The 25673-nt window shown below is 45.5% G+C and overlaps 1 protein-coding gene across 4 annotated transcripts in view; it reads left to right on the top strand.

Moving 5' to 3' along the window:
* Positions 1–17776, top strand: part of RNF38 (ring finger protein 38) — a 133643-nt gene extending 115867 nt beyond the window's left edge. For all 4 annotated transcript variants that reach the window (XM_064176714.1, XM_064176715.1, XM_064176716.1 and 1 more), the window contains 6 exons: positions 1145–1306; positions 5826–5932; positions 7493–7577; positions 9076–9197; positions 11328–11427; positions 14183–17776. In XM_064176714.1, the coding sequence (XP_064032784.1) occupies positions 1145–1306; positions 5826–5932; positions 7493–7577; positions 9076–9197; positions 11328–11427; positions 14183–14245 (639 nt within the window). In that variant the 3' untranslated portion in view covers positions 14246–17776. The remainder of the gene's footprint in view (positions 1–1144; positions 1307–5825; positions 5933–7492; positions 7578–9075; positions 9198–11327; positions 11428–14182) is intronic.
* The last annotated feature ends 7897 nt before the right edge of the window (positions 17777–25673 follow it).

Genomic DNA, 25673 nt, shown 5'->3' with positions numbered 1-25673 from the left:
CAGAATGGTTTTAAGTAACAGGGTTTGCCCTTGTGCTTACCCAGTGAGTCTGTAACCACTTAGTATGAAGATGAAAAGATAACTTTAAAGTTCATCGTGTTTCTCTCCACATTTCATCAGCTGTTGTCTGTGCTGTCTCTTCATAGGCCTTTACTTCTGCCAAAAAGATGTATATTTGCCTCACCAACTATTCCTTCAGGTATTTCTTTCCCAGGAAATGGAAGAAAATCCAGAGGAGGTTGTGTGTAGCGCAGTAGCAGTCTCAGAGAAACCGTAGCAGAGAGGAAGGAAAGTACAGGAGCTTTGGCGAAAAAAAGTTGTTTTAAAATGCAGTGGTTTAAAAATACCTCATGTTTGAAGTTTGCTCTGCATAACAGAGAAACAATATTCTTTTGGTCCCATGAGCTGGGACCTGATTTGCATTTATTGAAATGGTGAAGTTCAGTGTCAGGAACAGAAAAATGTGTTAATGAAGTATTGACAGTTCCTGTTTGTTTATTTATTGGGCCTGGCCAGTGTATAGCAGCTGACTATAATCAGATCATAATACTGAACTAGAACCCCATGCTCTTGAAAGCTCTGGGCTTTGTATTCTTGGTAGGACTGCTTGCATGACCCTCCTAGGAAAGCATCTGCTTGATTACTGAGTCTCATTAGCAGTTTAACCCACTGGCATCGCCATGTTTCCTCTCCACTTCTCAGACTTTCTGGCTCAGTTTCAGTTCTTGTCTATGGTTGTTTATTTTTTTCTCTCGCATAGTTGTACAGTGAGAGCAGCCTGGCAAGAAGGAGAGCAAATATTTGTCCTGAAAAATGCAAGACACAGGAAATTACAGCCCCTTCTATATTGGCTAGATCGCATAAATTCCTGGTCTATAAGCATGGCTAGCTGGAAAAGGTGAATGTACATCGAATGTGTAGTGTTGTCTTTGCTTTTTGATAGTGTTAATGATACAGGAAATGTTCACAGAGTTTTACTATGTGGGACTCTGTGCAGTTATACCTGTAATTAAAACAAAACAAACAGAAAAATGACCCTATAAAATTGACCACAGCAGCTCAGAATATACAGCTGGGATTGCAGTTCTTGGCTGGGGAAAACTGCATCTCTGTTATTGCTACAAAGCCTGTCTCTTCTTTTTAGCCACTTCAAAGGATAGAAAATGAAGTAGAACTACTTGGAGAGCATCTTCCTGTGGGAGGTTTCACATACCCTCCATCAGCCCATCCAGCAACGTTGCCTCCCTCAGCTCCTCTCCAGTTCTTAACCCATGACCCTTTACACCAAGAAGTGTCATTTGGCGTAGTAAGTATTGCTTTCTATACCACATTCTCCTCCACGTTGTGCTGCCATTTCTGGGTTTTATTCTGCAAGTGGCACTTGCATTTGTACTCCATCATTAGCTATGGCTGTGCAATGTAGTGTTTTCTTTGAGCTTGTTTTAATCCATAAAAGCAAGTTAATGGTGCCAGCAGATTGTTTTTCATAACAGAGCAGTTACTTAGAAAACATTCTGTGTTGCCACAGAGTCCAGGAATTCTGCTGTAGAGAATAGAAAGTTCTGAGAAGCTGCTCTGAATTTTAGCTAATGCTTCACCCTTGTTTGAGTTCCCACAAGTCAGAAAAGCCAGAATGCTTTTAAGGTAGTTCTTCTCTAGAGTGTTTGCAGGCAAACAGTTGTACAAAGTACCTCCATAACACAGAGGGCAATACATTGTTATAAAGGCAGGCAAGCATGCCTCACGTCAGCTTTCTGGAGGTCTGCAGGGCAGTGCAACTGCAGCAGCACCAAAAAATAAATAATTAAGGTGCAGGATAAAGTCAGATGAATTTTGTGCTTCTGTGATGTGGCCAGTATCTATCTGCCACCTCTAGGATCTTGTGGTGTAACTCAGTCTGCAGCTATGTTAGTCCTGAGATGTCTTTTTTGGTTGTTGTTGTTCATTATTGTTGGGGAGTGGTTGTGTTGTACTTTTGTTGATGTTTTTTAAAACAAAAAACCCTCTGCTGCCTATATTCAGTGCTTGGAGAAATAACTAGAAGTCAGTTGTTTAGAAATAAGAAGTCATACAATCAGTCAGGGTTGGAAGGGACCACAAGGATCATCTAGTTCCAAACCCCTGCCATGACCAGGGACACCCTATCCTAGAGCAGGTTGGCCAGAGCCTCATCCAGCCTGGCCTTAAACACCTCCAGGCATGGGGCTCAACCACCTCCCTGGGCAACCCATTCCAGCCTCTCACCACTCTCATGCTCAACAACTTCCTCCTCACATCCAGCCTGAACCTACCCACCTCCAGCTTTGCTCCATTCCCCCTAGTCCTGTCACTCCCTGATAGCCTTAAAAGTCCTTCCCCAGCTTTTTTGTAGGCCCCTTCAGATACTGGAAGGCCACCTGGGAGCCTCCTCTTCTTCAGACTGAACAGCCTCAGCTCTTTCAGTCTGTCCTCATAACAGAGCTGCTGCAGCCCTCTGAGCATCCTCGTGGCCCTGCTCTGGACACGCTCCAGCATCTCCACATCTCTCTTGTAACAGGGACTCCAGAACTGGATGCAGTACTCCAGGGGGGGGTCTCAGCAGAGCAGAGTAGAGGGGGAGAATCACCTCCCTCGAGGTCAATTGTTTAGAAATAACCAGAAGTCAGATGATTTTTTTTTAAATGTTTTGACCTCTGCATGAAGCTGACAGGAGATTTTAGAGGCATTTTAGAGGAGAATGAAATTTGAGGCCCTGTGACTCCAGAATATACAGATAACTTGTCTTTAATTGCTGTCCTTGAAGTCACACAACCGAGTTCACAGGATGTCAGGGGTTGGAAAGGACCCAAGGAGATGATCGAGTCCAACCCCTCTGCCAGAGCAGGACCATCCAGCTCAGGTCACAGTTAAATGTTTGCTGCAGTTCTTACAAAGCCTCTAGGATGTGATAAAAATGACTCAACTCATTAAATGGAAGGTGTACAGATTTTCAGTGGCATTTTTAGCCACTGTGAGTCACTCTGGAGAAAAAGACACTTCAAAACCTCCATAAACTGCTTATGTTTTATCCAGTGTGCTAGACAGCTGATTCACAGTCAAGTCACAAAGCTGTTGTTTGGAGTGAGGCTTTCCTACAGTCTTTTTAAAGTTGATAAGGAGCAAAACACCTGTTTTTTTGTAAGACTGCAGCATTTGTCCTCTCTGCTCAGCTCTGTGTTCTGTATCATTGAGGAGTACAACAGAGGTGTATTATGCAGGGTAAAATTACTATTTGCTATTTCTAGTCTGAGATCTTGCTTTGGAAAAAAACAAACCACCAACAAACCCCTGCTCCTTGTCATTGTGTTTACATGTAAATTTTATGCATGACCTTGGTTACCTATTCGTAACATTTCCATTGTGAGCTTAGAGGGTTTAGGTTAGGCATTGGTGGTGTTGGGCTTAAGTCCCTAAGTTTCAGGCATAGAAGAAGAAAAACATTTTGGTAAAGACTCCTGAGTGCTCTTTGTTAAAAAAACAAAGGAACAAACAAACAAAAAAACCACGTTTGGGCCTTCAGATATTAATTCAATGGAGTTACATGCATTTCAGTTCTAAAAGTTACTAAAATCAGTTCAGTACTTTGAATGATTCTGAAAGAATGTAGTTTGCATTTAAGTGCAGCTTTATTTTTTTTCACCATGTGTGTCCTCATTTCAGTAGGTAATCCAAGGAATTTTGTTCAGTTACAGTGAAAACTTAAATATACAAGTAAAGAGCTTAGCATGCAGCTGGGGAAAAAAAAGTGTGACAAAAAAGCCCCGATCTATCCATGGAAAGAATGCACTGAAGCTTTAGGCCTGACCTTTTGTCTTCAGGCCTTGTTCCCCAAGGATCAGTGCAGGGCCCAGCCCTCTTCAATATCTTTATTGATGATCTGGACGAGGGGATTGAGTCAAGCATCAGTAAGTTTGTAGATGACACCAAGCTAGAAGCAGATGCGGAGCTGTTGGAGGGTAGGAGAGCCCTGCAGAGGGACCTGGACAGGCTGGATGGGTGGGCAGAGGCCAATGGGATGAGACTGAACAAGGCCAAGTGCAGGGTTCTGCACTTTGGCCACAACAACCCCAAGCAGCGCTAGAGGCTGGGGACTGAGTGGCTGGAGAGCAGCCAGGAAGAAAGGGACCTGGGGGTACTGGCAGATAGTAGCTGAAGATGAGGCAGCAGTGTGCCCAGGTGGCCAAGAGAGCCAACGGCATCCTGGCCTGGATCAGGAACAGTGTGGCCAGCAGGACAAGAGAGGTTATTCTTCCCCTGTACTCAGCACTGGTCAGGCCATACCTTGAGTCCTGTGTCCAGTTCTGGGCTCCTCAATTCAAGAGAGATGTTGAGGTGCTGGGAGGTGTCCAGAGAAGGGCAACAAGGCTGGTGAGTGGCCTGGAACACAAACCCTATGAGGAGAGGCTGAGGGAGCTGGGGGTGTTTAGCCTGGAGAAGAGGAGGCTCAGGGGTGACCTCATTGCTGCCTACAACTACCTGAAGGGACATTGTAGCCAGGTGGGGGGTGGCCTCTTCTCCCAGGCAACCAGCAATGGAACAAGGGGACACAGTCTCAAGTTGTGCCAGGGTAGGCATAGGCTGAATGTTAGGAGGAAGTTGTTGTCAGAGAGAGTGATTGGCATTGGAATGGGCTGCCCAGGGAGGTGGTGGAGTCACTGTCTCTGGAGGTCTTCAAGAGGAGAGTGGATGAGGCACTTAGTGCCATGGTCTAGTTGAGTGGCTAGGGCTGGGTGCTAGGTTGGACTGGATGATCTTGGAGGTCTCTTCCAACCTGGTTGATTCTGTGATTCAGCTGCAGAATTTGTACTGACTAGACTCTCCAAGTACGCTTGAAAGGCTTCCATTCTTCAGCAGCATGAATATGAATATATACAACACTGCTTACCAGTTGCCATTGGGGTTTGTCTGGGGGGTTTTGGTTGGTTTGTTTGTTGTTAATTTTAATAACAAGCCTATATCCTAGCACCAGGCCTACGCAACCCCCCTAGGCTTTTGTACTTAGAAGAGAGTCAGCAGTTCAAGTCCTGTTTGCCAAACCAACCTGCCTGTAGACTAAGCACACAAAAGCTCACAAGCATTTCTGTTGTGTCTTACTGCTTTGTCATAGGTAATGGTGTATGATTCTGTGTCACCAGTGGGAACTGTTTCAAACTGAGGCTGAGGTTCTTTGGATCTGAGCAGAGGTTGCATTGTTTTTAGTCGTGCTTTATTGGAAGTGGATCTCAGTACTCAGATACCATTCTTTTTCATGGTTAAGAAAACAAAGTGTTGAATCACAGATTCACAAGTTGGATGAGGTTGGAAGGGAGGTCATCTGGTCCAACCCCCCTGCTCAAGCAGGGCCACCTAAAGCCAGTTTTCCAGGACCATGTCCAGATGGCTTTTGAGTATCTCCAATGAGGTAGACTCCACCACTTCTCTAGGCAGCCTGTGCCGGTGCTCAGTCACCCTCACAATAACGAAGTGTTTCCTGATGTTCAGACGGAGCCTCCTGTGTTTCAGTTTGTGCCTATTGCCTCTGGTCTTGTCACTGGGCACCACTGAAAAGAGCCTGGCTCCGTCTTCTTTGCACCCTCCCTTCAGCTATTTGTACACACTGCTAAGGTTTCCCTGAGCCTTCTCCGGGCTGAACAGTCCCAGCTCTCTCAGCCTTTCCACACACATGAGATGTTCCAGTCCCACTTAGTGGCCCTTCGTTGGACCCTCTCCAGTATGTCCATGTCTGTTTCGTGTTGGGGTGCCCAGAACTGGACACAAGCTCCAGTTCCACGAGTTCCAGTTGCAGCTTATGTTCTTCTTTCTTGCAGCCTTACCCACCTTTTATGCCTCGAAGACTCACAGGGCGCAGCAGATACCGCTCACAGCAGCCAATACCGCCGCATCCTTACCATCCCAGCCTTTTACCTTACGTGCTGTAAGTTCAGAGTATATTTCTCCCACGTAGGCTGTTAAGGAGTCCTGTGACTTTCAAAAAGTTTTGGACTGTTTATGGTTGGACTTTACTAGAGAGAACAGCTCAGCTGTCCCAGAGAGGAGGAAAACTTCCATTTCTGTGTAAATGTTTGAGCCAATTTTGAATAACATACGCACTGGAGCAAGGAAAACTGCAAGTGAAAAGCTTGTCCAGTGTAGGTTTGTGGGGTTGTTTTTTTTGTTTGAGGCACAGTAGCCTCTTGCTTCTGGGCACTTCATAATAGTCTTTCAACAGATTTTTAAGCTTGGGTCTTGCATGCTCTTACAGAGGCATGGTTGGTAACACTGTAAGGTGAAGTCATAAGAGTCTCCACTTGTAGAGTAAATTAATGTGATTGGGTTCTTGATTATGAAACACAAAGGTGGGAGCTTTCTGTGATGTGTGACTCTTTTGGCTGAACTGCTAATCTGTTACAACTGTGGAATTTCTGTTCTTCCTCTGATTAGCTGTTTCTGGAGAAGATGTGGGACAACTAACACTTGGGAATCACCTGCAGCGTGCTGTGGTGGATTATTTGTGGGGTAGTTCAGATAGGAGAGTTAGTACTTTTCTGTGTTCTGTTTTGGAAACAAGTATGAAATGTTTGGAAAACAAAAGATTATTTCCTGGTGGCAGAGGTGACATTGACAAGCAATAATAAAACACTGACACTAGATCTGTAGTTTCTCTCTGCAATTTCAGATGAGGCATGAAAATGATGCCCAAAATCTGATCCAGTGTAGTTGTTCAGCTTTGCATCTTATAGTCCTAAAAGTCATAGCTTCTGGTCTGTCACATTAAGGACAGGAATTACTATTCCTGTTGACTTCAGTGGGATTGTTAGTGTGTTTTTGTGCTGTGAAATTGTGATTTCTAAGCCTTTGCATTAAATGTTGACCCACAGTGCTACTTTGAGGGGCAAAACTAAGCAGGAAAAAAATATCTCTTTGGCTTCTCTATCTAAAGAGCTTCTCCTTCAGCCAGCATTGCTGTTTGGGATAAAGTGAGTCTGTACTTGCCTTCAGTGTGGAAGTTGGTCCAGTAGCACATCCTATATATTTTCATTGTGTGTTTTAAGGCTTAAAAAAGTTTCAGGGCTTTTGTATTGGAGAGCTAAGTGAACTTAGGGTATCTTCTTTGTTGGTATTTTATCCACTTGAAGATAAAAAACTTAATTAAAACCATAATGTCTGTCCACTGTTAGTTTTAGCTCTCCGTGATCTCTGACACTGAAGAGATTGTTTTTTGTAGTAACACTGAGCCTGGTTGGAAGCATCATTTGATACATGCAGACAATTAAAAAGGCAGCACTCCTAGTGTCAAAAACTGGAAAAATTAGCTTTTTTCATTTGGTTCCTTCACTCCAAATGTCTGTTCTTGCCTTCAAACTTAACATTTTTACCGGTTCTGAGAACTTTTTGATTCAGAAGGGCTCAGTAAGATAACTTCTCCTCTGCCAGATATTTCTGTGCTTTCTTTCAGCAAGATGCTGAATCTTACCATTGTTTGCTCTCATGGTAGATCAATGCTCCCAGTGCCACCTGCAGTTGGACCAGCTTTCAGCTTTGAGTTGGATGTGGAAGATGGAGAGGTAGAAAACTATGAGGTTGGTATGCAAAATACAACTACCTTTAAAGAACAGATGATAGCTCAAGGAATACATAAAATTGTGTTACGTTTTGCTTTCAGTCCTGCTTTTGCCTTTCAAATAAATGTAATGACTGTGAAGACAGAATCCAGAAACTCTCCTTTCAGATTTTCTTCCTGCACTGGATATTAAATGTGCTTAGCTCTGGTTTTTGTCTATTGCTTCTTCCCTGAATCAACCCTTACAGGCTACTAATCATTCAATTATTCCCATTTTTGTGTTCAAAATACTACTTTCCCCTTTTGAATTGTAATTGATTTTAAATACCAAATTTAAGTGATACACTTCCAAAACAACAGGGCAAGCTACTAGGTTTATGTGAATAACTTTGCAGAATGACATTAATACAGAACAGTATCCATATGGTAGGATTAATTTATCTAAGTATAATATTTATAAAACTGCCTTAATGCCTTTTCTTCTTGGTCCTCAGGAGGGTACAATAATTCACATCTGTAGATGCAGAACCCTCTGTAATATACAAGATAATAACAGTGCAGTCCCAACTGTTGTGTCTTTGTTGGATCTGAAACTGTTTGATTCCATTCAGCTTCTTCAGCCATCCTCAGCCCTTACTTCTGCATCTCTTTGCCAGTGCTTCCCTGAAGAGCTCTGTGTAGTTGCACATTTTCAGTTCAACAATGAGTACTTCTGTAATAACCACCTGTGACATCTCAGAAGCAGCAGCAGCATCTCACTTCTGAGAATTTGGTCCCTGGGTTTGACAGTATCTCCTTGTGATCAGTATCATTTTGCAGCTTCCACTAAGTCTTTCTAACTTTTCTGTGCCTTTGCTCTCCGTCATGTTTGCAGCAAACATTGTTCCTTAGGTCTCCTGTGAAGGGGTGCGAGTTACGTACATGGCACAGTGCAGATGTTTATGGGAGAGGCTTTTAGTTGTGAGATTTGACTTGGGGAAACTGCAGATAAAATTTAGCAAAAAGTACTTGAAGTTTGATGGGGTCTGTATTTGTTCTCCAGTTTCAGGATAATGCCTCTGTGTTTCAATCCAACTAGCTGAGATACCAGGTGGGAATCAGAGTCTGTCTCATGGAATTCTTGTTTGCTGTCATTAAGACCAGACTTCGTACTCTTAGGAAGCAGATTTTTGATTGTTTTTTTTTCTGATGACCAGCACTATTAATTTCATAGCTGGGTGAAGGGATCCTTCAGAAGCAAAATACTTAAGAAGCTGTGCATGCAGCCACAGGACTAATTGGAATTTGGGTCCTGGAGATTTTGAAATCCCAAAGAGAACATCTCACATAAGTAGAAAAGTGATTGAATTCTAAAAGAGTTCTCTTGGGGCTTGTATGGTAGGAGACAGCTCAGAGTCTACGTATGTCTCGGTAGATGGGTATTCTGTGCTACCAACTGGAGCAGTGAGGGCTAACAGCAGCCCCACCACATGTCTGAACAGTGAGTTTTTCACATGTCTAATTGCTCTGTTTTGCAGGCACTGCTGAATTTAGCAGAACGTCTGGGAGAAGCCAAACCACGAGGACTGACAAAGGCAGACATTGAACAGCTTCCATCCTACAGGTTCAATGCAAACAACCATCAGTCAGAACAGACACTGTAAGTACATCAGTCTCTTTCAGAGGTCAATAATTTAGATGCTTACATTTTAATCTCTTTGTGGTGGTCAGCAGCAATAAGACAAGGAGCAACAGCTACAAACTGGAACAGAGAAGGTTTCACCTCCAGATGAGGAGAAACTCCTTTACAGTGAGGGTGACGGAGCCCTGGAGCAGGCTGCCCAGAGAGGTTGTGGAGTCTCCTTCTCTGGAGACTTGCAAAACTCACCTGGATGTGTTCCTGTGTGAACTACCTTAGGGGATCCTGCCTTGGCAGGGGGGTTGGACTTGATAATCTCTGGAGGTCCCTTCCAACCTCTGAAGTTCTGTGATTCTTTGATTTGCAGCCTGGACTAAGCCCCAAGGGCTTTGAAAGCAGTCATGTCAGTATAGAATCGTAGAATGGTTGAGGTTGGAGGTGACCTCAAAGATCATCTAGTTCCTGCTCCCTGACATAGGCAGGGGCAACTCCCACTGCAGCAGGTTGCTCAAGACCTCATCCAAGCTGGCCTTGAATACCTCCAGGGAGGGAGCAGCCACAACCTCCTGAGCATTACATTTATTTATATAAAGTTTTCTTTCTTTTGTTTCCTTGACTGTCTTTCCAGTTCACATGCTATGTATCCTTATTTTAAAACCTCTGTCCAGTTCCACATCATTTAGCTATGTTTGATGTTAATTCCCTAGCATTAAAACAATTAAAACAGAAGATGTCCTAATACTAGACATTAAAGTGACACTGGCAACTTGGAGTTTAACCTGTGTTAAAAGACTTTCAGTTGTTCCAAATGGTTCATCTTCTTATTTTTAAAACCCATTAATGTCTTGTATTGGAAAGATCTCCACAAAGCAAATAGAAAGGGCAGTGCAGACAGGAAAGTAGTTCATGTGACTTAGTACCAAATACTGTCTTAATGTTTTGACTTCAATACAAGGTCTTTCTCTGATACTTCAGTTTGAGTGACCCACAGTGTGATTTGCTATATCATTCAAAAAGGGCAAGAAGGAGGACCCAGGCAACTACAGACCAGTCAGCCTCATCTCCATCCCTGGAAAGGTGATGGAGCAGCTCATTCTGGAGGCCATCTCTAACCACATGGAAGAAAAGAAGGTCATCAAGAGTAGATTTACCAAGGGGAAATCCTGTTTGACTAATCTGAAAGCCTTCTGTGATATTGTGAATGGATAGATGCAGAGAGAGCAGTGCATGTAGTCTACCTTGATTTTAGCAATGTTTCTGACACTGTCCTCTATTACAGTTTTATAGGTGAGCTTAGGAAGCTGATGTTGAGATGGATTGACAACTGGCCTAACAGTAGAGCTACAAGGGTTGTGGTCAGTGTCACTAAGCCTAGTTGGAAGTCCATAGCAACTGGTGTTCCCCAAAGATTAGTACTTGGTCCAGTCCTTTTTGTCATAGTCCTTAACTTTCTGGGCAGTGTAGTCTCAGCAAGTTTGCTGATGATACAAAACTGGGAGGAGTGGCTGACACACCAGAAGGCTGTGCTGCCATTCTCTGAGAGCTGGACAAGCTGGAGGGCTGAGCAGAGGGGAACTTAATGAGGTTCAACAAGTACAAGTGTAGAGTAGGGGTTGATCTGCTGGAAAGCAGCTCCATAGAGAAGGCCCGTGGAGCTCTACTGCACAGTAAGTTATCCATGGGACAGCTGTGTGCCTTTATGACCAAGAACGCCAATGGTATCTTGAGGTGCATTAAGGAGGGTGTAGCCAGCAGCTGAAAGGACAGCACTGCCCTAGAGAGATCACACTTGAAGTGTCATGTCCAGTTTTGGGCTTGCAAGTTCAGAAGGGAGTCCAACAGAGGGCTACGAGGTGATTAAGGGACTGGAATGTATGTCTCACGAGGAAAGGTGGAGAGACTTGGGGTTTCTTGTCTGGAGAAGACTGAGATGGGATCTTACCAGTGTTTGCAAATATTTGAAGAGTAGGTGTCAAGAAGAAGGTCTTCTTCAAGAAGAAGTCTCTTGTCAGTGGTGTGTTTTGATAAGAGGAGGGGCATAACTGAACACATCCAGGAAGAGGGCATCCACAGCCTCCCCGGGCAGCCTGTGCCAGTGTTTCACGTTGGTCTCACACAGCAAATAAATTGGAATGTTGTTGTCTTTTTCAGGTGTGTGGTGTGCATGTGTGATTTTGAGTCAAGGCAGCTACTTAGAGTCTTACCCTGTAACCATGAGTTCCATGCCAAGTGTGTTGACAAATGGCTGAAGGTAAGAGCAAACAAACAAATAAATCAATCCTATCTTCCAGGGTATTTCTCATGAAGTTTGGGCACTGTGGGAGGAAAGTGTTTTGCTGTACCACTGCATCTTGTTTTGTGTTTCTAGTTCTTGAGCTGCAAGTGCCAACAGAGTGGAAGCACTGCCTACTTAGACTACTTTTCTAACAAGTCATAAAGGATCCTTCTTTGTTATCTTTGGCACAAAGGAAAACAAACACAAAGAGACTTTTCACTGACAGATCTTACAGTGTTTTCCATTTGCACAAAACAATGACTGTTGAATTCAAGCAGTATGTGAAATTAAGAGAAAAAACAGCAACATGTAGGATGTTCTTTGATAATAGTGGTTTTAACTGTTTCACCTATCCTGCACAGCAAGAATGAGTAATAATACTTAGGTATGAATGCTGCTTTCCAGGGTAAATAAAGCTTATATATGTGTACATACATGCATGTGCATATATACACACAGAGGGAATTTTACCTATTCCAACAGAAATTACAGTTACAGAGTCATTATGTGCTCTTCCAAAACAATTTGGGCAGAAAAGGAAGGATCTAAAATTAGGGCAGCCCAGTAAAAGGACAGAGAAAACAGCAGCAGTACATAAGGTATGAACAGAAAATAGGAAGAAGTAGATGGTTATAGACAACTGTACAAGCTGCATTACCCAGCTCTACTGCCAAGTAGGTGCTGAACCCCATCATTCCTCACCTGGTTTTGGTATTCAGTTCTGTTCATCTTTAGTTCAGTCTCTGTGTGGTCTGTTGTGCAGAACATTTGTAACTGCAGTGATCCCATGTTCATACAGGATACAGTCCCCTAGAGAATTACAGATGATGTCTGTTATTTTGAACAAAGAAATGAAAATCCCTTCCCGGTGTTTCTTCATGAGAGCAAGAAAATCCATGTCTTAGTCATACACTAAAATACTCAGCATGGAGAATGCAAAAGAAGTCAAGTTAGCATCACAACATTCTTTTGGCTAACAAGATACCAAGAAAAGTGAGAAGGATTTTAAGAACTGAGATGAAATTGCTGTTGGGCTACCGTGCCCATGGCAGTCTAAGGCTTCTTCAAAATCTAAGGCCAATGTAAACAGTTCCACAGCAATGCTTATAACTTCCAGTAGAACTGGTGTCTGAATCACAGGGATCACAGGATATTAGGGGTTGGAAGGGACCCAAGGAGATCGAGTCCAACCCCCCTGCCAAAGAAGGACCACACAATCTAGCACAGATCACACAGAAATGCATACAGACAGGCCTTGAAAGTCTCCAGAGAAGGAGACCACACAGCTTCTCTGGGGAGCCTGTGCCAGTGCTCTGGGACCCTTACAGTAAAGAAGTTCCCCCTTGTGTTGAGCTGGAACCTCTTATGCTGCAACTTGTCCTATCACAGGGAGCAAGTGAGAAGAACATGCACCTATTTGAGAATCAGCACAGGTCATGGAAGTAGTTAGGTATTTTATTGTCAGATTAAAAAGCAAAATACACACACACACAGTGCCCCATACAGTGTTACTACATCGGTGCTAGAGGTGTGTTTTATTCAGTGACCTCAGACTAAGGCTGGATTATGCACTATTGGTATTCTCCAATAGATTGGCATGCTCCTCTAGATATGTCTTTTCATTGCATGTTTCATAAGTAGTTTGTGATATGGAGAGAGTATCCAAGGAAAGTATCCACTCCACTGTATAAAAAAAGAACTCAAGTCATCAAACACAGCCTATGAGATAGTGGAAGCTATAGAGGTGTATAGGTTAAATTCATTATATAGATCTATACACTTACATTTTCACTGAACAATTAGCCTGGTTTTCAAAACTTGGGAGTTGACAGTGGTTGACTCTGTAATTTTGGGAACTATGAAATACAGAATTTGGGGCAGGGATAATATTCTTCACTCTGCCCTTGGTAAAGGAGATTTTTTCATCATAGATGTTACATGTTTTGGTTTTGGCTTTTCTCATTTTTCGCTGAAGTGGAGTTTGCCTTTATTTGAAAAGAGAAGGCAGAAATACTTCCTCAGGAGCTTAAGGAGTGTTACTTATCTGTCCTTTTAAGGAAGCTATAAAAGAGTCAGGACATTTTCAGGGAGTGCTTCACCCGAGGGCAAAATTCAGCCCTGCCTTTGTGTGTTACTTAAATGTCATGCCTGTTCTGTCAGGTGGTCTTTCCTCTTTCCTCTTCTCCCCTGTTCCTTTCTCTTTGCTAAAACCCCTTCCCATTTCCCTTGGTCTCCTTTAAGCTTTGACCAAATCTGTATGATGGGTTTCTATGAGAGTAACTGAGTAAACAGAGTATGAAGAAATCCTGATTTCATTCTGACAACATAGCACCCTACTATGGGACCCTTCTTCTGCAGTTCAGGGTCGATACTCAGTCTGTGGTGGGTTTTTCTGCAGCAGGCAGTGCGGCATCTTAGTCATATCCAGCTGGTTGCAGTATGCTATAACTGCAGTCATAAAGCTGCTGTCACGTAGGGAAAGCCTAGTTTGCTGCTTGCTTTGTCTTGAAAGATAAAAGGCACCATTGTTTTTTGGTTCTGTAAAGGTGTATTTGAAGTGGTGACTTTATCGCACCGAACTCTAGCAAACCAAAACCAAGCCCCCACATCTCATGCACACTTTGTCTTCTCTTGAATTCCTTTCCAGTGTTCACGTCAGTGTTGCATATACAGTACCTTGGTGGTGTGTTTGTCAGTGCAGTAAACCTCTCTTTTCTGTCTTGCTTTACAGGCCAATCGTACCTGTCCAATTTGTAGAGCTGATGCTTCCGAAGTGCATCGTGATTCAGAATGACCAGACTAAGAGCACAAACCTGTTTTGGGTGTTCATGGTCACATGTGTACATGAACTATCTATTGAACTTTTACCCATCTGGCTTCCAGCCTACCCTTTACACTAAAAGGTCAATGGACCTTAGTTTGCACTGTGTGACTTAATCAATTATAAAGCTTATAACTAGTCTTCACAGTTACAGGATTCTTATACTAACAGTGTGATTGGAACTCCAAAGATACTTTTTTCCAGCTTCTTTGTGTGTGTGCACTAACATTCCCTGGTTTTTGTGTGATCATTCCGAGTGTTGCTGCAAGATTACTACCATGGACGTGATCTTTTAGCATGTGCTTTTATATAAAAAGAAAAAAGAAAGGAAACAAAACAAAAAAAAAAGTGGTAGCTCCAAACAATATAGCAATCTACCTTATATAGAGCCTTCAAGATACTGTGAGTGGGGATGAACAGTGTGAATGTGTGTTCCCGTGCGAGAGGATGTGAGATGAAGTGGCTCAGCTGGTGGCTGAGTGTGTGCATGGGTGCTTGAGGACCTATCTACCAGCATGTGCTGAGGATGTGTGTGTGTGTGTGTAGTAATAATTATGCTGCAATGTATAACCTTGCGTGTTATTTAAGCAGTACTAGTACTGTATACACTGGTTCCTTTCCTTGTGTTTGCAGTTGCACACTGAATGCAACGAGTGCAGCAATGACAGAACAGTTAGTATTTCCCTCCACGATGTACTTAGAGGTATTGTAAGACCTTTCTGCCTACTCTTCGAACAGCTGTTAGGGCTTCTGTTGTACTGGAGGCTTTAAACGTGTCCTCTGGAACCACCTCGGGGGGTTTCAGCACGATGTTAAGATGCCTGAGTTTTTAAATGGCTGATTTACGAGCTGCTGTGCCAGTGCAGAGTTGCAGGATCACAACAATCATTTAGCAATATTCATATTTTCAGTTGCTGATATCGGTGCTCTTCTGTTCCTCTTCTAAACCGTCCTAGCTGGTTTTGCCAGCTAGGTGCTTCTTCCATGAAAGGAAGCAGAAGTGGCACCGAGGTTCTTTTGCAAAAAGCTCTTCACTTTTAGCCATTGTGCTTCCTGGTAAGGACATCATCCTTCAGCCGATACACGTTGGCTTTAATCACACACGTTCTTTGTTGGTATACAACTAGAACACTTGTAGAAGGTTACTATTTTATTCTGCAGCTTCATGAATAAAATGAATTTTTTATTCTTTTCTCACAGAAGTAGAACTTCTGTTTTGGGTTTTTTTTTTTGCCATTGCATCACAAGAGAAGATGGGTTTCTGGTCACTTACTGCAGATTCAGTTGCCCTGATGATGCTTCTTGCTTTTTTTCCTTATTTCATGATGGGTGTCCTATGAAAAACAAACAAAGAGCTCACTTGTTTTCTGCAATCAAGTTTCCAGAGCACTTCACTAGGGGAGGAAATTGGAACAACTTCCAGAACAGTGCTCTGGAGCAGGAGCTGGCACCTTCTGTACAGGTGCTCTGAATAATGTTTTTATTTGAGCTATTGGGAGAGAAAAAAAAAAAAGCAGCTTAATTTATAACATTCAGACTGTTAACATCTTCAGTATGTTGCAGCAAAATCACAATGTTTAGGCCTGCATATGTGGATTTATTCAAAGGATGCACTTTTTGCAAGAAAATGACTTCCCTTTTGTTCCTTGGGTTATAGCAGCACAAGCGGCACAATTAGCAACCCTGCTGCAGCTTGCTGCCAGTCTCGGCTTTGAGTTTTATTCTTTATCATTTCTGATACTTCTGCATGATGCTGCATTTTAGTGTCAGTTAGAATTTCAGACAGTGTTAAGTGCTCTGCATTCTGATTCCCCTCTTCGAAGAGTCTACAGATGAGTCACAAGTCTTGGTGCAGACGAAAACAAAAGTACAGCTTTGCCCCACTTCAGATGTTTTCAAAGTGAGTCTTTGCACACTTAGGAATAACTTAAGTCAATAAAAAGGCTGTTACATCAGCTCCAAAATCTTAAAATCCCTCCTCTCTTCTCACAGTAACACCTAGCAGGTTAAATTGCATGTAACAAAGTTTAGGTGTTTGGGGTTGGTTTTATTTTTAACACGAATGAAAATCAAGCTGTTTAAGAAGCATAATCCGAGTACGTCTTAACCAAACCTTAGCTCTTTTACCTAACTGCAAAAGAAAAAACTCTTGTGTGTACAGATGCAAGCAGCACTGCCACGCTTGGCCTTCAGGTGGAAGCATAGAAAGGGGATCCTTTTTCTAAGCTAAATGCATATGAAAAAGACATGTTCTTCTGAAGCCAAGGGAAAACAGTGCTCTTGCTGGAATTGGAGGAATCCTGGTTTTTCCAAGAGAAATCTTGGGGAATTATATATATATATATATATATTTCTTCTTTTTTTTCCTCCAGTAAAACTCCCACGAGTTCAGTGGGAGGTCTAAGAGACGGAGGATCTCGGCTGGTAAAATCCTGACATTAATTGTTGCACTGTTACAGTTCATCTCTTCCAAAATGGTTCTTTTGTTTGCATGGGACTCTTGCAGATGTACGTGGACTTGCTTCCTGTGGTTAAGTGCGTACAGACAGCACACCTGTGTGTTCTGGATCAGCTCAGGCAAGCTACAACCAAGTCCTCTCTGCTGGGGCTGTTAAGGGAGGAGTATTCATGTTCAGCTGTTAGATGCCATGTGTTAAGCACATCTGTGTGTGTACTTTCCACAGCCTGCCACGGTGCCTGGCAGCACCTTAATTCACCAAGATGTTTTGTTCTGTTCCTTGGCTCCCTGCCATCACCTGGCTCCTCAGAAAAACAGAAGACAACCTGCAGTATGTTTGCTTTATTATATTGGCACTGCTGGGTTTTTTGCATAAACTGTCAACTTAATTTCACATTTTAGTCTGGATATCAATGCCTGCAGATAATTCCAACGTCTCGTTTTGTGGCTTTCTTTAAACAAAAAGCAATCAGAGCCTTTTGCCATCTGCCATTTTGTACAGGATCTCTGAATGTGATTTTCATGGCCGCTAAAATAACAATAAATGTGATATTTGGGGATGAGATTTACCCAGCTTCTGATTTGAGTTGCAGGAAACGACACTTCTCACCGAGTTATCTCTGGGCCTTTGTAAAAGCTGTGGGTTTCTTTGTTCGTGGTTTGTTTGGTTTGTTTTTTTCCCCCTCCCACTCCCCCCCCCCCCCCCCCACCTCTGGTTTGTTGTTACCTCATTTTGCTACTTGTTGTGTTTCAGATTTGCTGATGATGAGAGCTTATGGGTTTTGTTGGAATCATCCTTTGTCGAGTGCTTTCTTTAAACCACACACGCTTATCGTAAACATCTAACATGTAGTTTTCAATGTATTATAAATATCTGTAACCAAATCATTTGAAGGCTTGATAAAAATTTTTAACAGAATTTGTACATTTTTTATGAGAGTTAACTAGTAATGCTAGGTAGTGCAATGGATTTTTATTTTTAATCCCCACGCCCGATTTTGGAGTCGAAAGGAGTTGTTCGGTAATAAATGTATGATGTACACTCACACGGGTTTGTCCTGCTCCTTCTCTTAGAAAGAGGCCCTGCACTTTGGCCACAACAACCCCAAGCAATGCTATAGGCTGGGGACAGAGTGGCTGGAGAGCAGCCAGGAAGAAAGGGACCTGGGGGTGCTGGTGGATAGGAGGCTGAAGATGAGGCAGCAGTGTGCCCAGGTGGCCAAGAGAGCCAATGGCATCTGAACAGAAGATGTTCTGCATTTCTGCATTCAGGATGGTCTTGCTTGCTTTTCCCTTGTATTGTCTCATAGGTTTTTGTTTCAGAGCGCAACAGACTGACAAGATTCTTCTGCCTCTGTGCTCAGCACTGCTCAGGCCATACCTTGAGTGCTGTGTCCAGTTCTGGGCTCCTCAATTTTAGAAAGATGTTGAGGTGCTGGAACATGTCCAGAGAAGGGCAACAAGGCTGGTGAGGGGCCTAGAACTCAAACCCTATGAGGAGAGGCTGAGGGAGCTGGGGGTGTTTAGCCTGGAGAAGAGGAGGCTCAGGGGTGACCTCATTGCTGTCTACAACTACCTGAAGGGAGGCTGTAGCCAGGTGGGGGTTTGTCTCTTCTCCTAGGCAACCAGCAACAGAACAAGTAGACACAGTCTCAAGTTGTGCTGGGGGAGGTCTAGGCTGGATGTTAGGAGGAAGTTGTTGGCAGAGAGAGTGATTGGCATTGGAATGGGCTGCCCAGGGAGGTGGTGAAGGCACCGTCCCTGGAGGTGTTGAAGCAAAGCCTGGATGAGGCACTTAGTGCCATGGTCTAGTTGACTGGCTAGGGCTGGGTGCTAGGTTGGAGTGGATGATCTTGGAGGTCTCTTCCAACCTGGTTGATTCTATGATTCTAGGTGCACTGCTTGCTTTTATTACCCTCCCCCTTTCTGTGTCTTACACTGCAACTCGACATATTGTCAACAGGCACTTGTCTTCCATGGGGACTTTTTGCCACCTTAATTGTAGCCCCCAAGACAGGAGGTTTTTTTTTTTAATCTACTAATTGTATGACACTTTTCAAAGCGCAGATTAACTTCTTGAAATCATCGCACCATTTAGAGTCATAGAATGAACCTGGTTGGAAGAGACCTCTAAGATCATCCAGTCCAACCTAGCACCAACTCTTTTTGCCTTGCCAGACCAGTCTGTAGATTTCCTGCCTTTGTTTCCTGTTAAGTGAAATGCTCTTTTGCTGTCCCTAGCACAACCAGTTCCATATCTAAACCCCTTAATCTTGAAAGAAATACCAACCAAATTCCAGACGTTCTAAAAATGCATTGGCAGCATGCACCTTTTAATCCAGCAGGTGTCTTTCAGAAAGTCAGAGAATGGTTTGGGATTGTAGAATTAACCAGGTTGGAAGAGACCTCCAAGATCACCCAGTTCAACCTAGCACCCAGCCCTGTCCAGTCAACTACACCATGGCACTGAGTATCTCATTCAGTCTTTTCTTGAACACCTCCAGAGACAGTGTCTCCACCACCTCCCTGGGCAGCCCATTCCAGTGCCAGTCACTCTCTCTGGCAACAACTCCTTCCTAACATCCAGCCTAGACCTTCCCTGGCACAACTTGAGACTGTGTCCACTTGTTCAGTTGCTGGTTGCCTTTCCTCTGATTCTGTTATACGAGGGAAAAGAGACAAAGAGACACCCACCCCCCGCCTGAGTACAACCTCTTCAGTCTCCTCCATACGACACAGTCCCCCTTGCCTCAGCCCCTCCTAGTAAGATTTGCTGTCCAGACCCTTCAGCCAGCTCTGTTTTCCTTCTCGGGACACTCAGCACCTCAGTGCCCTTCGAGTGAGGGGCCCAGAACTGAACACAGTATTCAGGGTGCAGTGTCGCCAGGGCCGAGTACAAGGGCACGGTCACTTCTTTACTCCTGCCGGCCACCTTGCTCAAGGCAACAGGCCAGGATGCTGTTGGCCCTCTTGGCCACCAGAGAGCACAGCTGCCTCGTGTTTAGATGGCTGACCTCGCCCCATCAATCCATCCTGTCCAGATCCCTGCCAAAGCCTTCCTACCCTAAACCAGAGCAATACTCCCACCCAATTTGGCATCATCTGCAAACTTACTGGGAGGGCTCTCAGTCCCCTCTCCCGAATGACTGATGAAGAGAACTGGCCCCAATACTGAGCTCCAGGGAGCACCACTTGTGGCTGGCTGCCAACTGAATGTCACTGTGTTCACCAGCACTCTTTGGGCAGAGCCAGCCAGCTCTTAGCTCAGTGAATCCCTACCCATCCCATCTATAAGCAGGCAGTTTCTCCAGGAAGATGCAGTGGGGGACAGTGTCAGAGGCTTTACGCTGGAGTCCGAATGAACAACGCTTGCAGTCTTTCCCTCACACACTAAGCAGGTCGCCTTGTTGTAGCTGGAGGTAAGTTTCATCAAGCAGGACCTGCCCTTCATAACCCCAGGTTGGCTGGGCTTGATCACCTGGTTGGCCTGTACCTGCTGTGTAATGACATTCAAGACCATCTGGTCCGTGAAGTTCCCAGGCACTGAGGTTGGACTGATAGGTCTGTAGTTCCCTGGGTCCTCTTTCCAGCACTTCTCCTAGGTAAGTATCACATCTGCCAGGCTCTTCAGCTGGGACCACCATGGGATTACTGGCAAATGATGGGAATTGTCTTGGTGAGCACTTCTGCCAGCTCCCTCAGTACCCTCGAGGACAGGGACTTGGGGGTGCTGGTGGACAGGAAGCTCGACATGAGCCAGCAGTGTGCACTTGCAGCCCAGAAAGCCAAGCAGATCCTGGGCTGCAGCAGGAGAAGTGTGGCCAGCAGGGCCAGGGAGGTGATTCTCCTCTATTTTGCTCTTTTGAGACCCCACCTGGAGTACTGCATCCAGTTCTGGAGCCCTCATTACAAGAAGGATGTGGAGATGCTGGAGTGTGCCCAGAGAAGGGCCAGGAGGATGCTCAGAGGGCTGCAGCAGCTCTGCTGTGAGCAGAGACTGAAAGAGTTGGGGATGTTCAGCCTGGAGAAGAGCAGGCTCCCGGGTGACCTTCTTGTGGCCTTCCAGCATCTGAAAGGGGCCTACAAAAAAAGCTGGGGAGGGACTTTTCAGGCCATCAGGGAGTGACAGGACTTGGGGGAATGGAGCAAAACCGGGGGTGGGGAGATTCAGAATGGATGTGAGGAGGAAGTTGTTGAGCATGAGAGTGGTGAGTGCCTGGAATGGGTTGCCCAGGGAGGTGGTTGAGGCCCCATGGCTGGAGGTGTTTAAGGCCAGGCTGGATGGGGCTCTTGGCAACCTGCTCTAGGGTAGGGTGTCCCTGCCCATGGCAGGGCAGCTGGAACTAGATGACCCTTGTGGTCCCTTCCAGCCTGACTGATTCTGTGATTCTCTCATCCAGCCCAAACTTCTGCATGTCTCAGTGGTGCAGCAGGTTGCTAAACATCTCCTTGACTACACAGGCTTCATTCTGCTCCCCATCCCTACCCTCCAGCTCAGGGGGCTGGGTATCCAGCAAACACCTGGGCTTGCTGCTAAAGGCTGATGCACCCCAGGGCCTCAGTTTGGCTGCCAGGGCACACTGCTGTCTGCTACTCAAGTTCCATCAACTCGGCCCCTCAGACATCCTCTTGCAGGGCTCTTTCCCAGCATCTTATCACCCAGTTTGTGTGTATCACCAGCATTACCCCTTCAAAGCTGGAACATCTGGCACTTGCTCTTGTTCAGTGTCACACAGTTGGTGGTGGTCCAGCTCTGTACCTAAATCTCTCTGCAGTACCTCTACACTTGAAGGAGTCCACAGCTCCTCCTAATTTAGTGTCATCATCACACTTAATGTACCTTTGACTCCTGTACCCAGGTAATTTATAAACTCATCAAACATCACAGGCCTTTATACAGCCCTGCAGAACCCTACTACTGACAAGATGAACTTAAAGAGAGCTGACACAAGCTTAGCTGCTGCCTCTGCACAAGGCCTACAAGGTAAGGCTAAGGGAGCTGGGGTGGTTCAGCCTGGAGAAGAGGAAGCTCCAGGGAGATCTTATTGCTGTCTACAACTACCTGAAGGGAGGCTGTAGCCAGGTGGGGTTGGTCTCTTCTGCCAGGCAACCAGGACAGAACAAGAGGACACAGTCTCAAGGTGTGCCAGGGCAGGTTTAGGCTGGATGTCAGGAAGAAGTTCTTCACAGCAAGTGATTGGCATTGGAATGGGCTGCCCGGGGAGGTGGAGTCACCATCCCTGGAGGTGTTTAAAAGGAGACTGGGTGAGGCACTTAGAGCCGTGGTTTGGCTAAGGAGAAAGTGTTGGGCAATAGCTTGGACTGGATGATCTTGAAGGCCTTTCCCAACCCGGTTAACTCTGGTTCTCTGCAGCACCAGACTTTTGCACGTTCCTCTGCTATCCCTGCCAGCACCAGCAAATGTGTAGGTCCTGCAAACAACTTCTGAGGTGCAGCACCCATTTGTGTGAGATTCTGAGGACCAGGTTTTACCCAGACAGCAGCCAAAGACATAGCTGATGTGAGCTCTGCTTAACTAAGCAGTGCTCCCAGCAATAGAAAACTCGAGTTTAGAGTTCACCTAAACTGGGTGTGCACCATGTGCAGTTTGCACTGTAGTAGGGATACATTCTGCAGTGTGTCACAGTGTTTGTGAAACAGGGGGACCTTGGGCAGAAGCAGTGGGTCCCTAGGCAGTGTCCTGCTGTACCTTTCCATAAAGAAAGGATTATGTTTGAGTGAAAGAAGCTTCTACGTTGCAAAGTAAGGCTCAGAACACACACTTGCTAACTGGAAAAGGACCAACTCTTTTTGCCTTGCCAGACCAGTCTGTAGATTTCCTGCCTTTGTTTCCTGTTAAGTGAAATGCTCTTTTGCTGTCCCCAGCACAACCAGTTCCATGTCTAAACCCCTTAATCTTGAAATACCAACCAAATTCCAGACGTTCCAAAAATGCCTGAGTGGCACACACCTCTTAACCCATCAGGTGTTCTCCATTTCATAGAGTCAGAAATGGCTGGGGATGAAATGGGCTGCCCAGGGAGGTGGTGGAGGCACCGTCCCTGGAGGTGTTCAAGAAAAGCCTGGATGAGGCACTTAGTGCCATGGTCTGGTTGATTGGATAGGGCTGGGTGCTAGGTTGGACTGGATGACCTTGGAGCTCTCTTCCAACCTGGTTGATTCTATGATTCTAAAGATCATCCAGCTCCAACTTCCTAACACTAGACCAGGCCTTGAACACTTCCAGGGAGGGGGCATCCACAACCTCCCTGAGCAACCCGCTCCAGTGTATCCTTACTGTCAGTAATTTCCTTCTACTATCCAGTGTAGCTCCACCCTTCTCAAGTTTAAATCAATTCCCTCTTGCCCTATCAGAAGCCCTTGCAAAAGGTCCCTTCCTGGCCTTCTTAGCCCCCTCAGGTTCTGGAAGGTCACTCTGTGGTCTCCCTGGAGCCTTCTTTTCTCCAAGCTGAACAGCCCTGAGTGTTGCAGCCTGTCCCCACAGAGGAGGGGCTCCAGGCCTCTGATCATCTTCATGGCCTTCCTCTGGACATGCTCCAGCAGTTTGATGTCCCTCTTAGGCTGAGGGCACCAGAACTGGATGCAGTATTCCAGACGAGGTCTCATGAGAGCTGGTGACACTTGATGCAGCCCAGGATGTGGCTGCCCTTCAGGGCTGCAAGTGCACGTTGCTGGCTCATGTTGAGCTTTTCATCAGCTGGCACCCCCAAGTCCTTCTCCTTGAGCCTGATCTCAAACCACTCTTTGCCAAGCCTGTGTTTGTGCTTGGGATTGTCCTAACCTGGGTGCAGGACATTGCACTTGGCCTTGTTGAACTTCATGAGGTTGGCTTGGACCCACCTCTCAAGCCTGTCCAAGTGCCCCTGGATGGCATCACATCCCTCCAGCCTGTCAACCAGACCACACAGCTTGGTGCCATTTGCAGACTTGCTGAGGGTGCACTCAATGTCACTGTCCATATTACCAACAAGGATATTAAACAGACTGCTCCCAGTACTGATGTCTGAGGGACACCACTTGTCACTGGTCTCCACTGGGAGACTAAGCCATTGACTGCACCTCTCTGAGTGTGGCCATCCAGCCAATTCCTTATCCAGCAAGTGGTCCACCCCTTGAGTCCATGTTTTTCCAACTTAGTGACCAGGACTTCATGTGGGACAGTGTCAGATGCTTTACACAGGCCCAGGTGGATGACATTCAGTTGTTCTTCCCTTATCTGTAACCAGTGCTGTAACTCCATCACAGAAAGCCACCAGCCATGACTTGCTCTTGGTGAAACCATGTTGGTTACCACCAGTCGCCTCTTAATTTTCCATAAGCCCTAGCAAAGCCTTCAGAAGGACCTGTTTGATGGATAAGGAATTGGCCACATGTCCATGTCCAAAAAGTTACAGTGGATGGCTCAGTGTCCAAGTGGAAACCAGTAGTGAGTCCCTTAAGGATCTGTACTGGGACTTGTAATATTCAACAACATATTGAGTAACACCACTGACACAGTGGGAATCAGTGTACTTCCTGCAAACTGTGGATGACACTGAGTAGTGCAGCTGATTGACAGGCTTCCAGGAAGGGAGGACAGCACATGGGTAGAGCATTGTCCTGCACCTTTAAGATTCCTGCATCAGGAATGGTGTGGTCAGCAGGAGCAGGGAGGTCATTCTGCCCCTGTACTCTGCACTGGTTAGAACACACCTTGAGTACTGTGTTCAGTTCTGGGCCCCCCAGTTTAGGAGGGACATTGAGATGCTTGAGCGTGTCCAGAGAAGGGCAACGAGGCTGGGGAGAGGCCTTGAGCACAGCCCTATGAGGAGAGGCTGAGGGAGCTGGGATTGGTTAGCCTGGAGAAGAGGAGGCTCAGGGGTGACCTCATTGCTGTCTACAACTACCTGAGGGGAGGTTGTGGCCAGGAGGAGGTTGCTCTCTTCTCTCAGGTGGCCAGTGCCAGAACAAGAGGACACAGCCTCAGGCTGTGCCAGAGGAAATTTAGGCTGGAGGTGAGGAGAAAGTTCTTCACTGAGAGAGTCATTGGACACTGGAATGGGCTGCCCGGGGAGGTGGTGGAGTCACCATCCCTGGAGCTGTTCAAGGCAGGATTGGACGTGGCACTTGGTGCCATGGTCTAGCCTTGAGCTCTGTGGTAAAGGGTTGGACTTGATGATCTGTGAGGTCTCTTCCAACCTTGGTGATACTCTGATACTGTGATTTCATTCTTGAAGACTGTTCAGCCTTCTTGGACCCCTTTGTCCTTCAGGACTACCTCCCAAGGGGCTGGCATTACTGGGCTCCTGCAACAGGCCAGAGTCTGCCATCCAGAAGTAAAAGTTATGTCTGTGCTGACCCCATCTCCTTACTTCCCTAAGAACCAAAACCTCTCTTCATTTCATGGCTGCTATGTATAGGATGGCCCCCAGCCACCACCTACTCTGTTCCTGAACAACAGGCCAAGCAGGGCACTTCCCCTGATTGTTTTGCTACCTAGGTCTTCTACTCCAGGAACTGGCAAAACTGTTTCCACTCTGCTGTGTTGCATTTCCAATGGATATCCAGTAAATCAAAGTTTCCTCACGAGACTGCTGCCAGACACTTGTACTATGCTTCATATGCCTTCAGATACTGAAAGGCTCCAAGAAGGTCACCTGGGAGCCTGCTCTTCTCCAGGCTGAACAGCCCAAACTCTTTCGCTCTGTCCTCATAGCAGAGCTGCTGCAGCCCTCTGAGCATCTTCGTGGCCCTTCTCTGGACATGCTCCAGCATCTCCACATCCCTCTTGTAATGGATGCAGTATTCCAGGTGGGGATCTCACAAGAGCAGAGTAGAGGGGGAGAATCACCTCCCTCACCCTGCTGGCCACACTTCTGATGCAGCCCAGGATCTGGTTGGCTTTGTGGGCTGCAAGTGCACACTGCTGGCTCCTGTTCAGCT

Source organism: Pogoniulus pusillus, chromosome Z (assembly GCF_015220805.1).
Source record: "Pogoniulus pusillus isolate bPogPus1 chromosome Z, bPogPus1.pri, whole genome shotgun sequence".
Lineage (NCBI taxonomy): Eukaryota > Metazoa > Chordata > Aves > Piciformes > Lybiidae > Pogoniulus > Pogoniulus pusillus.
This window is presented reverse-complemented; position numbering and strand designations above follow the sequence as displayed.